Raw genomic sequence first — 14,608 nt, forward strand, 5'->3', positions numbered from 1 at the left:
CTACATTCCTTCGATCTCAATTCACATAAACACATGTTTTCATTTGTTTACTAAAAGGACTGAATGTGAATGTGTTGCCTAGACTAGGAATTTCAACAGATATATCAATCATAGTGGAAAAAAATTAGAGCTAGGACAAAAAAACGCCTTTGTGGTTTTTAGCTAATAAATTAATTGGGAGCGATACAGCTCTGTGGTCAGGAAGAATAAAATATTTAAAAGATCAAAATGGATTTCGTGACTGAAGCAATCAGCAAATAGGAGCAATGTGGATCAATCTGACAGGGCTGGAAAGGAATACAGAACGTTAAACACGACGGTCGTTAACAGATATGTCTGCAATTATGTTCACAATAAAGTAGAAGTCTGAGGCATAAAGGAATTATGCCAGGTGAGATTTTTATTGACTCATTATCATAATTTTTCAGCATACAAAGTATTTAATCAAGTATAATATTTACAATTCTTACATAATGTACATTTTAGAATAACTATAAAGATAATGTACTTGCTCCATTTACAATGACAAACTACGGTAAAACTACGTTCACGAATAGATACAAATTCTCTACATACTAATAAAAAGTAAATGGAGAGTTGGTTATACATTCTTTAAAATATACCTTTTCACAGGTAGCAAGAAATATTACATGTAATAAGTCTTTATGACTGGAATGATCCAGAAATACCACAAAGCACAGGTAAACACATAAAGAAAAGTAGCTCATCATTTCCAAGTTAACCTTTTAAGCCTTTGTGTAAAATAAATGGTGCCAACAATCTTTATGATGTAGCAAGCTTTCCCTGTTTAAAATGAACACCCAAAAGGTGGGGAGGGGTGTGGAGGAAAAACGAGAAAATTTAGAACATAAGATAGTGAAAAGATCAATGCAGAGAAAAGTTTACTTAATCAAACCTTGCTTCCTTCCCCTCATTATCTTATTTTAAGTAGACAAATCTATGTAAACAGAAAAGGATGTCCACAAAACCATATTTATAGATGTCAGGACTCAGCCAAACTAAATCCAAGCCCATTTTAGTTATCATTCATTTGGAAGCATCAAGAGATTCATAAGTATATGGTGAATTAAAATTACCTTTATAATGTTTTGCTTTCATTAATGTTTGTTATTGCAAAAATGTATAATTTAATGTCTTCAAATCCTAATCTATTCCTTCAAGGTAATTTTATACCCAGGTTCTCCAAAATATTTAGAGTCTTTGTTATCAAAACACAGGGAAAGCTGGCAGTCATTATCAGGTTTTGCTGCTTTACAATGATTTCAAATCATTTCATGATACAAGTAAACTGCCCCTGACCAGCAGTCAGTCAGACAGTGGTTCTCGTTCAGCTCTGCTATCAACTAGCAAACCAGTGACCCCCTCTGTAAAACAAGAGGACCAGCCCAGGATCAAAGAAAGGACAGTGTTGGCGCTCTTAGACTAAGCTCTCAGAAGTTTACTGTGAGAATCAGGGTGATAAAGTAGCGTGTCACAGTGCTGTTTTCTGGAGGGCACCGTGAGCAGCAGAAGAGCACACAAAGGGATCTTGCTACAGTTTCTCCTCGTCTCATCCACTCGTTTGATTTGTGAGGAGCTGTGAATCCAAAAGGAGCAGTAACTACTAGTCAGTGCGTTTTCCACGATATCATGCAGGTCTAAAGTCATTCTGGATATACAATTCTATAAAAATATATCATTTTTCCAGCTCATGTCCATAGTCAAAACTGCTATCAGAGAGGTTAATTTCACAATATGAGTGATATGGGAATGTCTTATTATTCTAAATATAATTAGTCTAAATATAATTTGGTTTATTGTGACCATACATGTGTAAAATCATATTTGTAAAATACTGCTTAACATATCACAAACTTAAGTTTTCCAGACTATGAAAGTATAAGTTTTTTTCCAAAATGCACACATGAAGAACCAAGTACATATTCCAAATTAAATCTATATGTTTTGGAAAGTAAACACCAAAGTTCATTAAAATCCACAGTGAAGACTAGTATAAATTAGGCAAACACTGTAATGTAGTGAATCCCTGGAAATTTCTGAATTTCTAAGGATTGTACCAAAAGTAATTTTTAAAACCTCAGAAATCTTAAACATATAAGTGTTACAACGAAAAAGTGCAAATAACTACTCAATTACTTTTAGTCTAGTTCTAACGTGAAACTGTATTTTATGAACTTCTCATAGCACTGCTATTCTTTGATATTAATCTAACTTTTAAGTCAATGAGCTAATGATACTGAGCTAAAAGAATGATGAAAAGGAATCAGAAACTAAAATCAGCGAATCAGTTAAGGAAAGAAAACAAAGAGCAATCACATCGACTTATGAAGCCCAAGAGTATGATTAACATTGCTTAAAATATAATTTCTCATAATGCATTGAATAATTCACAGCATAACAACACTCAGATTTGTTACACACTATAGAAAAGCTATTAGTTGACACAGCTAAATTCTTCTTGGTAAGAGCCAACCTACTTTGTAACTACTTGTACCTATTAATTTACTTTAAAGCCTTGCTGTTTACTGTATCATTTCCACCAAATTTAATGCAAATTGGGTCTCAATATATTCAACAAACCAAGCCACAGAAATGTATTTTTGTATTGCCAGGCTCCCTTTCTGTTAAAGATTTTGCTTTCTCTGAAGATATTCAGGACCATGATCATCTTTAGTGCACTTCAATTACAGACTCTAACCATTACATTTAAGTGGACACTAATGACCGCCACATTACAACTCCTAACTCAAGCCATAGGAGGTAAGAGCGCTATAAAGAATTGCCTTCACAACCAGAGATCTCAGAGGTGAGCTGAAGCACCAACAGTTGGATCCAAAAGAAAAACTGCTTAGGCCTCCTCAGATAAAGGTGAGGAGCTTTAGGAGAGAAGCCTAGAATTAAAACAGGAATAGGCACTACAAAGGAAAAGTGCGGCTTCTCTTTTCTTTTCTTTTTCTTTCTTTCTGTTTATTTGTTCATTTTCGACATATTTTCTTATCCTTGAGCTTTTTGGATAATTAATTTCAAAGTACACTCTAATAAAAATGTTATGAATCAGATTTTTGCAAAGCTGGATGATCTGTGACTCTGAGGTGAAACATGAAAGATTTAATGTTCCTCTTATTATTGTAATTAAAATACAAGGCTTTGGAAGTTAGCATTTTCTTAGAAATAGTTCATAAATATATTTTTATCCTTATCTAATATACAGTGATTATTACTAAATAAGCATTATATGCATGCAATTTGGCCAAACAAATATGGAAGACTTTCTGTGATGTGAATTTATTTCAGTATAATTCCTATTTAGATAGATCTGTTTTGCCATTTAATCAACTTATAAAATTCTAGTTATTGGGGGGTAAATGTTACAAAATTTATTATCTACCCAATTAAATATAATTTCTCCACTTCTTTCATAACTCAAGTTTAAAAATTTCTCTTATTTAGAAACTGAGTATCAATAATATTTACTTACATGTAACTTGTAAAAGATTAAATTTAATTGTTGACTATATTAGAAAGAAACCATAAGGCAAATTACTTATTTTATACTCTAAGAAGATACGTCAATCAAAGATAGAATCAGACTAATTTGTAGCATATACATGTAAATTAGTATATCCATAATATTTTGGAATTCAAGGTTCTATGATTCATGTAACCAAATATTAAAGCTATAGAGATGCTATAATTTAAGACAATGTACACTGTGTATAACAAGTACACAGGACAGATGTTGGAAAAGTTAAAAAGTAATTTACTGCTGTATATTTTAGTATAAATTAAGAAAAACATGAGTTGTTTCCTCCTTTTAGAGAGATTTTTCTCTCAACTAGGAGCAATAGCAAAAAGGTATCCTGAAAAGAACAAATTTCAAATATAAAAATGCTCTACATTATTTTATAAATCAACTTCTCCTTTAAAAGTTACAATCTGATGAAAGCATAATTTTGCAACATTCAAGTAACCTCTGAAACAGAGTTTTATAACATCAATAAATTTGTCAAGGTTTTAGGAAATCAGCCCAACAACGAAGAATTACAACTTCTATAACTGAGATTCTTTTGGTGATTAAAAAAGATTAAGGGTTTCTTTTTGCTTTATAAACTGGAACAAATCTAAAGGACTGAGTTATGTCTACCTATAGAGCCATTATACGCCTGTTAAAGTACTGGCCAATAACCAGACATGTAAGAAGTACAACTGCATTTATGAGCAAATGGGGGAAACATATTCTCTAGTTCTAATAATTAAATTACATACTGTGGGTATGATAGCTAGGCTACCAAGACAGCGAAAAAACTATTTCTGAACCACCAAAATCATTAGGGAAGCTAAAGAAAAGACATATTCTCGAGCAGGCAGGACAGTCAGCTTCCACTTGATGCAGACATGCTAGACTGAACGATCCTGGGACGATGCATGGAAAAACATCAATGCTACTTCACTGGCAATAAAAGAGGTTTTGTCTAAACTCTTAACATCTTGTCACCTAAAAAAATGGCCCTTTAAACAGGCTTTTTTTTTTTTTATAAAAGAGGTCCTAAGGTAGGTTCCTCTCCCAACTACTACAGATCAATGTTTTAATTTATAAAAATATCAATAAATGGGTACCTTTTTTCTAAACCACTCAATATCTACTAAAATTAAGAAGCAGAATTAAAGCAGTAAAAATTTGTCAATTTTCAGATGTATACATTAGGGGGTCAAAAGATTTAATATTTTCTCCTTATTAAAAAAATTCAGAATTTCTGTGAATCTTGCTGGAAACGATTTAGTTTCTCTGGATTATTGGATGCCATTTGGGAAAAATCACGAAAAATGTCCTGGTAAGTTTCATCACCTGTATGAAAGTAAAATAAGGACATTTAAAAAACTTATACAGTGAAAATATTCATAAACAACATTCATTTTTATAACTGGTAACTATTTTATAATTCCTTACATTAAAATTTTGTTCAGATGAGCATTTTTGGAAGGAAAAAGACCAACTAAATATAAATATTTGGAAAGTATATAGTGAAAGAAAAAAAACTATACCTGAAAAACACCTCAGGTGCAGCCACAGAGGAAAGCTCAGAGTTAGAAAAGAGCAAAGATGCAAGTGTTTTAAAGCAATGTAAAGAAATACATTTATTAACACATGAGAAATAAAAGTCATTCTAAATGAGGTATAGTAAATGAGGCATTCTTTAAATAAATATTTCCCTTGATCAAGGCCAAAACAAAGGACCAAAAATAAATACTAATGTTTCTGATGGATGCAAGTTATTAACAAAGGTAAACTGATAATCAGGCGGGGAAAAAAAACCAATTTTAGTATTATCTTTTAATTAAAAGGCATTTTAATTTAAATAGCATGTAAAAAAGTAATTCTTTACTCAAACTTTAAAACTAAAACTAATGCACCTAATGCACTGCTTACTAAGCTTATAAAGTAATAAAGCCTAGAAGATGACTATAAAATCATAGTTTCACATTTAGTCAGAAGTTTTTTATTTACTGTTGGTCATATGAGCAAGAATGCTATGACAAAAGGGGAATAAATACCAAAGACATCTGCTAAATTAGAGTAATACACATATGTATATATGTACAAATATGCCTGCAGAGAAGTAGATTATAGATATTGATACTATAGCAGATTGAATATGATATTTTTCTTGCCATGAGAAACTAAATATATACACACATACAGATTAATTCCTCATACAAAGGATTTGTACAAAGCAAAATCTTATTTTCAAGATGAATCATTCATCATAAATGCTTCCTGTTAAACATTCGCTTTATATAGAAGCTTGGCATAGTTCTGTTTTCAAGATTTAGACCATCAAATACTATTTTGGATAATTATTGTTGCAACATGGTTCTATAATTATTTCCCCTAACATACCTTGCATCCATCTTATTACAAATTCATTACTACAGTTGTTGTTAATAGTGCAGTAAGTTGTGTCAGCTTTTAAAAAGCGAGATTTCTGAGGCAAGAGATTCATACCAAAAGCTAGAGAATTAGAAAAAAGATGGGGGAGGGAGAAAAAGATCTAGTAAAAAGGTTTAACAGCATAACCCAAGATTTTCAATAAAAAATTTTAATACTTCTACTATTTAATCACTTTTAACATTAGTCTATGTAAAAAGCAAGTTATTAAAATCTCTATATAGTTTTCATTTAGCCCTGGAAATTTTCTCATGACCTGAATCAATCAATCTACTTTAAAAAGAAAAAATACAGTAAGAAGAGAATCTTAACAGGCTGGCTAAGAGTAACATCTAACTCATATTATTGTTACTAATACAATAAAAATAAAGATTGATATGCTGGAACAACTGGTAAGACAATCCAATACACCATGATTTCTTAAAAGTTTACTCCCACATTAAAAGACAAACTACAATCTATTCCCATTTTTAGCCACTCTAAAATATATAAAATAAACTGAGAAGAGACCAACATTAAATATCAATTAACAAATCATACAAAATATTTTAAAATTTTTCTTATTCTTAGATGTTGAATTAAAATATTTAAAATATTTATTGTAAACATTATAAATATTTTTAAAATACTATTTAAACTGGAGAGTGTGGAATTTTACTTTCCAACAAAGTGTAAAGTGCAGATTATAATACAAAAATACCACACTGATTTTACCATTCAACACCAGAAGTAACTTAAAAGGCACACGTTATACATTCAAGAAATAGGAGAAAGGATCTAGCAGACACTAATGCCAAATAGTTTACATATAGCACCAGATGAGCATTAAGTATTACAACAGTACAATGGCAATATATGGCTTCTACTATTAGCAATGCATATTTTTTATAACAAGCCGTGGGATTTTTTTTTTCTTTTTGTGGTTTTCCAGTTTTTGTTTTTAAATCATCTAGTACATACTACACAAGCACATTTTAGTAGAACCATTGTACCATGCAAAACAAATTATAAGATCTTCTATTCACTGAATTAAATGCTTCCTTGAAGCAAGTGTTGGTGCTACACTAAGCATTGGTCTCACTTACTGAATACATTTTAAGTGTTAATACAATACAAAAGGAAGTCTCACCTTCACTCACACACACAAAACTTTTTGTTAACATTCAGTTTCTAACAAAACATTAATTAATGGACTATCAATATAATACCTTTCTTGGGCCCCAAAATGTGTTGTCAAAAAGCAAACATTACAATAACAACAGTGACTAAGATATTCAATATAGTTAACACAAATTGAACTTCAATGTGATTCTTTAAAATTTAAATATAATTTTGATCATTTAGAATTTTTCCCAAGGCAAATATAACTTGTCTACACTAGAATACATAAACAAGAACCGAGAATATGTTGCCATGAAAAGTTCACAGAAGTACATTTAACAGTTTATTATAAATGGTAAACAACTAATCACCCAATATTGTAATGCTAAGTTATATCCTTTAAATGACTTAATCACATTCTATTTCTCTTCAGAAAGCTAACTCTTCTATGTGCTTGGACAGTTCTGAGTTTTAAAAATGTGGACTGCTGTGTTTCCACTGATACTTTAAAATAGTTTTTGATTTTTGGTATTCAGAATATCCATTTCAACAGTAGTTATGATGATCCAAGATTCTGCTCTTGAAATGTACTCCTCTCAAAGAGATGGCAGCATGTGAGACCCCACCCCCAGGTGATCAAGTGTGATCCTGCCCCTTGTGGGTTGATTACAGCTTCCTCTTTATAACTGACTAATCAGTGACCAACCTTTACCAGCGACACAGTCACATAACCAGCAGTAGTTGACTAAAGCAACGATTTTCAACTGGCTGAGAAACTCTGCCAACAATCAAGAGGAGTCATTGAGCCAGAGACTGTGGGAACCACCAAAATGGTTTCCAATGACTGAGAGCAGGGCATGATAGTTCACTCACCCACCCAGCCTCCTGAGAGCTGCAGAACTGCTCAAGAGGGAGACGTCTTCCCTTCGGGAAACGTGTGCTTTTACATGACCTTGCAAAAAATAGAGTCTCAGGCCCTTAGGACTGTAGATAGAAAATTCAGAAGTGGGGTTTCCTAGAAATAGGTCTATGATTCCCAAAGATAGCATCTAAGTCTTATATGGTGAGCTCTTCATTATCAAAAGATTGAAAATACTTGCATTTAAAATTTACCCAGAATTCTGAAGTTTTTCTTTCCATTGCTAGGCAAAAAAAAAGGGTCTAGATAAAACAATCAACCAAAATCTATGAGAGAAAAATTTACAGTGATAAGTGGAGGGGTAAAATAAAGACCTACTGCCTGAGCAAACACGTCTGCCCTCCAAAGACTCACAGAGGAACAGAAAAGTAGCCAGAGAGCAATTGCAGTGCCATTTCACCACATCACCTGTGTAAGTACAAAAGTGTTCTACTTTAAATATGAGACCATCTAAATGAATTAAAAATCTAATTATTATCAAGATGGTCCTCAAATAGATCAAAATCTCATTTTATTCTGCTGATACACCATTTCCAGAATTCCGATCTAGTTTTTAACTGCTAAATTAAAATCTGAGAGCGGTAAGAAAGCTTGTTTTTTAAAAGGAGGCTTTTTTCAAATTTTCATTCAAATAAATCATAAAAATCTATTTTTCTACTGATGAGTGGAAGGTAAATACTCATAAACTTATACATAAAACGACAGTGAAAGAGACATCTGAATGCCCCTTAAAAGGTGGCAGCAGAAGCCCAAGCAACTTGGGTGGAACTAGAAGCTGCAAGAACATAAGAGGCCCTCTCCTTTCAAGCTTCCCAACTCCAGAGAAAAGTCGACCACTGACCTTCTGACTAATCAGTTGGGTGTAACTTCATCAGCAAACACCTTGAGGAAAGAGCAGCTGACCAAACATTTAAGTATAAAATTTCAGGGGAAAGAAAACTATTTAACTTGAAATCTTGAAGTTCACACTTATCTCACAAATGTCAGGTCATATCCTTTGAGTAATTTTTAAAGTGCTTAAACACAAAGGCCTCAAAAATGGCCTAGTAATACTATCACTTAAGTGTATCTGTTACAAAATTATAACTTATTTAAAATCTAACATTCAAGTTTAAAACATACGGGTGACATTCAGAATTAACTCTGAGACATCACCCTTACTCAGCACTCTCACATCTTGGTCTGTCATGAGCCAGTAGTACTGTCTGATCCATAGGATTAAAATGGGACACCCTAGATTAGAACTATCTAGCAGAAGTGCTTCTATTCTCAAAGTTCGTACTGTTTCCTATTAAATTAGACCAAAAAAAGTAGTAAACGCGGTCCTCTGAGAAAAGAATGGCCCTATATTTATATTAATTATATATTAATCTGGTTAAAATAAAAGTAAATGGCTGAAGTTAGTATAAAGTACAGAAATTTCAAAATATATTAAAACAAAAATAGATGATATTACCAAGCCATTTTTAAAATACTATATTATTTTCATTGGAAAAAAATCAAATATACTGAACATTCTCAATCATTTTAGTCATGAATTTCTAAAATTTTACTAATATGTATATGAATTTAAAACAGATAAATTAGAAATTCATATACTCAAATTAATGAAACTAGAGATCCAATTATTACTCTCTCCTTTGTAAAGAATGTCTAATTAGGATGTGTTCAAACAAAGGAAGCTGATCAGCCACCTTTCTTCATATTTTGACTCAAAGGTAAATATTATTCAAAATGAGACGTGAGCTGATCCTGAGCTGATATTTCTCTAACAAGAACAAGTCTACTTTGCCATCAGGTTTATGAAATATTGTTCTAAATACTTCCATTTATCCAACAGATACTGTCCAATTGCTTAGGGCAAAGCTACAAGAGAAAATGAGACCTTTTCCCTATGCCTTTTAAAGGAATTCTACTTCCATTATAGGCTCTTCTTAACCTACTAGTAAATTTTATTTTTAAACTTTCAACTCATTTTTAGGTCAGAGTATGAAACTCTTAATGCAATAAACTTTTTCTAGGTATTTTCCATACTGACTTTTTATATGCCAACATGTGGTAATTTGTTTTTTCCCTGAACGCAATTTATAGAAATTCCCTGAATAACAAAAAGAAAACAATTTTGTTATATTCACGTGACAGCTAAAGAGAATTCCAAAAAGAAAACAACTATTGTGCTGCTGTAAGTGTATAAAGATACGTTATCATTCCATTCACTTCACTGGAATGTATATGGAAGACATCTGTACAGCAGATAAAGAAGTCAGCAGCCAGAGTTTAAATACAGCAAGTAAATGTGTACTGTAATAGGAATAGTTACGGATTTTTAAAGGCCCAGGAGTTACCACCCCCAGGAATTCAGTAAGCAGTACATACTTAACAACTCACAATTTACAAGTTATAAAACCTCTATAGTAATAAGTCAGTTTGCTAAAGAACTATGAATCTTCCAATTGTAAACTGATAAATTCCTGAATGCATTTCTTATACTGCATTTCGGTATGGTTATTAGTAGAATATTGACCTGGCTGTCCATAAAGTCCTTCTGATTCCCGCATCTCTTCATTCATTCTTGCTAAACGTAACCTAAAATTACAGAAAAGAAGTTTTTAGATGAAGTTATACAATATAAATATTTGCAAACTAATGAATTATATAGGCAGGCAAAACACGCACAGACGTAATTTTTTCTTTTACCAGTATTTGCCACTAAAATAAACAGACTTTCAGTTTGTCAGACCCAGCAATCTGAGATACAAAAATAACTATTTTACTTTATAGAATTCTCATGAGAGAAGACAGTAAAAGATTTCTAACAAGTGCACTACAGCTCTGTTTAAGCAGGATCCTTGCAGCACCTCCAGCACCTTGCTTCCTCCAGACTCGAGAGAACTCCTGGCTTCTACAGCAACCTGTCAAACTTTAACTGCCAACTGCTGAAATTACTGCTTCTATAGTTTGGAAGCAATAGTCTGTCGTAAGTACATTCTGGTTCACCCAGAGATGAGGTAGTTCCAGACACATAAATAGCATGTGTTATCTCTAAATAGTGGGAATATTTTGATATACAAACATTGTAATAAATGACCATAAGTTACTAAGATTTTCCCAAAGTTACCATATTGGTTATACATTCTTATTCGGTTTACTCACCCTGGCAGCAGGAAGACATGTAGCACTGGATTAAGAAGAATTTCCTCCCAGTTTCTTACTAACTTACTACTTTTGAAACAGGCAAATGTTGCCTTTGGTGCCACTCTCCTACTCTGCACTACTTGCCTGTCCTTCAGGCCACCAAATACTCATTGCCTTCCCAGACCTCTATCTCCCTCTTCTAACATGCTCTGTGGCAATTGCAGTGTCTGACATGGGCTTTCCTATCTTCAGTACCACAATCCTCTCCCATCTCCTTTCTCAACCACTGTGTGAATTAATAATAGCACCATAAGTCTCCCTTTGATATTTGAACTTTTCAAAGAAGACATTTATTTTCAACAACGTTTAAGTGAAACTGAAGTCCTCACACAAAGTATAATGAGAAAACTTAGACAATTTGGGAACAGATATTTTTGGGGAAGAGGGGCCACTACTATAAGAACTGCCGGGAGCCCTGCAGAGCCAGGGTTCGCTTCTCTGTGCTATTCATATCTTTTCTTTAATAACTTATCTTTCTCCAACTATAACTCTCTAATAATTTAATAGTTCTAAATTTGCCTACGATAGCCTCCACAATAACAACTCCTCCTCTAGTGGGGAAAGGAAGTTGAGTACAAAGTATGTTTTGCCATTTCGTTGTTTGTTTATTTGGCAGGGGTCAGGGAGGGGTGATACACGGCAAGTCAAGAATTCTCAGCGGGAGCTCAGGAGTTCAAGGCAGTCACAGGACTTTCTCTTTGTAAGTGACTAAGATTCAGTAGTGTGGATGGAACTCTCTCTACTCATATAATAGGGGATCAACAATTCTGGGCTTCATCTAGCCCAGAATAGCATGAATAAGTGACTTCATACAACACATGCTTGAGATCTCCTACATAACAATGAAGTGTAGGTGACAGTCACATTTCTAGATTCCAAGTGTAACAAACAACTCTGATCTAAGATGAAAATCAAATAAGGACTTCAAAATTCTTTAACAGATCATATTAAGTTGTAGTCAAACATTCAAAAACAAGTATTTTTATCTTAAAATAGACTATTCATGTGAATAATTCTTTAAAAAAATAAGCACAAACAGATCCCTAAGTATCACCGCCCAAAGGCAATGCAACTGCAAAAGTTACTATTATCAGTGCAGCTTCCTCCCTACTGATAATCCTCCGATTCTTGACACAGAAGAACAATTGCCTGTTCCAGGACCAGTCCAACCCTCACCCCAGGACTGTACTAACAGTTAAAGAATCCATCTTAGAGAAGTCACTAGTTTTCTGCCCCTACTGGTCAGGCAATATAACAGAAGTGGCTAAGAACACGGGTTTTAGATGCAGAATTCTTGGTTTCAAATTCCAGCTCCAGCACTTACTAGTATCTCAAATTATCTGTGGTTTGGCTTCCTTATAAAATTAGGCTAATAATAATAATACCTTCCTCATAGGGTTATTGTGAGAACCAAATAAGTTCACGTAAATAAAGAGCTTAATACATTTAAAGTGCTTAGAGAAGTACACGGCATATAGCAAACAACCACCCAGGTTTAAAGTTCACACCTATGCATGAAACCCTGTTAAAACCCTGTACAAGTAATATATTGTATGAGAAATAGTCAAGTAAAATGAAAACACTTACAAGGTCACTATATCAGCGTTGGCTGCTTCCACAGCTATACTCAAAGGGTCTTTCCCTTCTTCATCAGTGGCATGTTGATTGGCACCTCGTTTTAGGAATAAACATACTTGCCTATTTAAAGAAACAGCATTTTTGAGATAGTGCCAATAAGAAAAAAATTAGCAGTCACCTTAAAAAATAAAAAGCACTAACCAACTTAAAGAAATAACATTTTCATTAGGAAATTCTTGATTCATTCTATAAGTATTTATTGAACACTGGCTCTCACAATAAAAATTTACCATGATTAGCATTTTACAAATCTCGAGATATTTTCACATGTAACCTGGTATTGTATAGCATAATGGGATTTATACATTATGGTCCTTATCCTCAAAGAATAGCATAAAAAGATGTTCACAGATATCTATAAACTTAAACAAAACAAAAATCACTCAAAGTGATTATTTGGGAAAGAAGGAAGCCAAAGCAATGCTAACATCATAATATATTAATGATAATACAACAGCGAAGAGTGGGAAGGAATCCTCCTGCTGTATTCCACAAATATGCATAACTTGAAGAAATTGACAAAAATAAAAAAAATTGGAAGGATGAGTAAATGAAGACTATGAAGTAAAATGGAAAGAATTATGATTGTTTAAGAAGGAAACAAAGAGGATGAGTTAAATACTATTGTTTGAAGTACAGAAAAGTTTTTATGATGAAGTTATTGAACTGAATCTCTTTGCTGATAGAGGGAAAGAAAACAAGCTATGATCCAAATAAAAGGTGCCATAAATAAACAAAAATGGCAGCTTCTTGCTTGTCAAGGTAATAAAAATTGGATATCCTGAGATGTTTTATTAAAAAACAATCACCTGTGACACAAACTTTTCATATAAGGCTGACATTTTGACTTCATTAACACCCTCTAATAAATAGTCCATTTTCATGGCTTTATTCTGTGAATCTAAATATTACTCCAGAAGCCACAACATCAATAGTACAGACTAAGAATTTACTTAAAACCTTGACTTTAGCTACCCTATGGGAAAACTAAAATGTCCAAAGTTACGAAATTCTCCCAAAATGTGTGTGCCATGTTCATAATGTATGTGTACTTGCACAAAGACATACAAACACAGACTTAAGCTGTCAAACAAAATCACTGTAATTTCAGTACAGTTTGAAATACTAAAGCTGATCTGTAAAAATGACAAGTGAAATTCAAAGTAAACTTTGCAATTTTCTTATCTGAAAAGTAACCATAGCTTTTTTCTGAATGAGATTTTTAAAATTTCAAATTCCATCATGACAATATAAGCCATAGGAAAGCATCACTTTACAAACTCTACCCTAACGGCCTTAATCTGAGCAGAAGCAAAAGTTTATTTCAAAATAAGTTTTCAAGTGAAATCTAGTTAAATGTGTAAGCACTATAGTTTACCCCGTGTGCCCTAAGACGGTGGCATGGTGCAGTGGTCCCCGCCCTTGTACATCTCTTTGGTTCACATTAGCACCATTCTGCAGAAGAAACTCGCACGTCACCAATGAGCCCTTAAAGGAGAAAGGCGATAACGTACAAAAAGCAATCAATGATATATTTCTATTAAAAACAGAATATTTACTTCATTCTAATAGCCTTTCTATTCCATTCTCCCGAAAAGAAAAAATATCACCCAGTAACAGCAGAGAAATGATATATTATTTTCTTCCCAAGAACTACGTCTAATAGGGATTTAATATGCAGTTTGTGATCTAGCAAAACACACTACTTTCATTACCAGAATTCTCTTCCATTAAGAAAAAGAAAAAGGAGCCTACATAATCAAAGCAAAGCTTAGAAATCACTACTA

At 33.0% G+C, this 14,608-nt stretch overlaps 1 protein-coding gene across 6 annotated transcripts in view; it reads right to left on the reverse strand.

Annotated features, from left to right (window-relative positions):
• Positions 1–382: 382 nt before the first annotated feature.
• The window catches only part of ACAP2 (ArfGAP with coiled-coil, ankyrin repeat and PH domains 2), a 143,921-nt gene continuing 129,695 nt past the window's right edge, over positions 383–14,608 (reverse strand). For all 6 annotated transcript variants that reach the window (XM_070583465.1, XM_070583462.1, XM_070583460.1 and 3 more), the window contains 4 exons: positions 14,200–14,309; positions 12,771–12,881; positions 10,513–10,574; positions 383–4,867 (listed from right to left, as the gene is read on the reverse strand). In XM_070583465.1, the coding sequence (XP_070439566.1) occupies positions 4,767–4,867; positions 10,513–10,574; positions 12,771–12,881; positions 14,200–14,309 (384 nt within the window). In that variant the 3' untranslated portion in view covers positions 383–4,766. The remainder of the gene's footprint in view (positions 4,868–10,512; positions 10,575–12,770; positions 12,882–14,199; positions 14,310–14,608) is intronic.

Source organism: Equus przewalskii, chromosome 18 (genome assembly GCF_037783145.1).
Source record: "Equus przewalskii isolate Varuska chromosome 18, EquPr2, whole genome shotgun sequence".
Classification (NCBI taxonomy): Eukaryota; Metazoa; Chordata; class Mammalia; order Perissodactyla; family Equidae; genus Equus; species Equus przewalskii.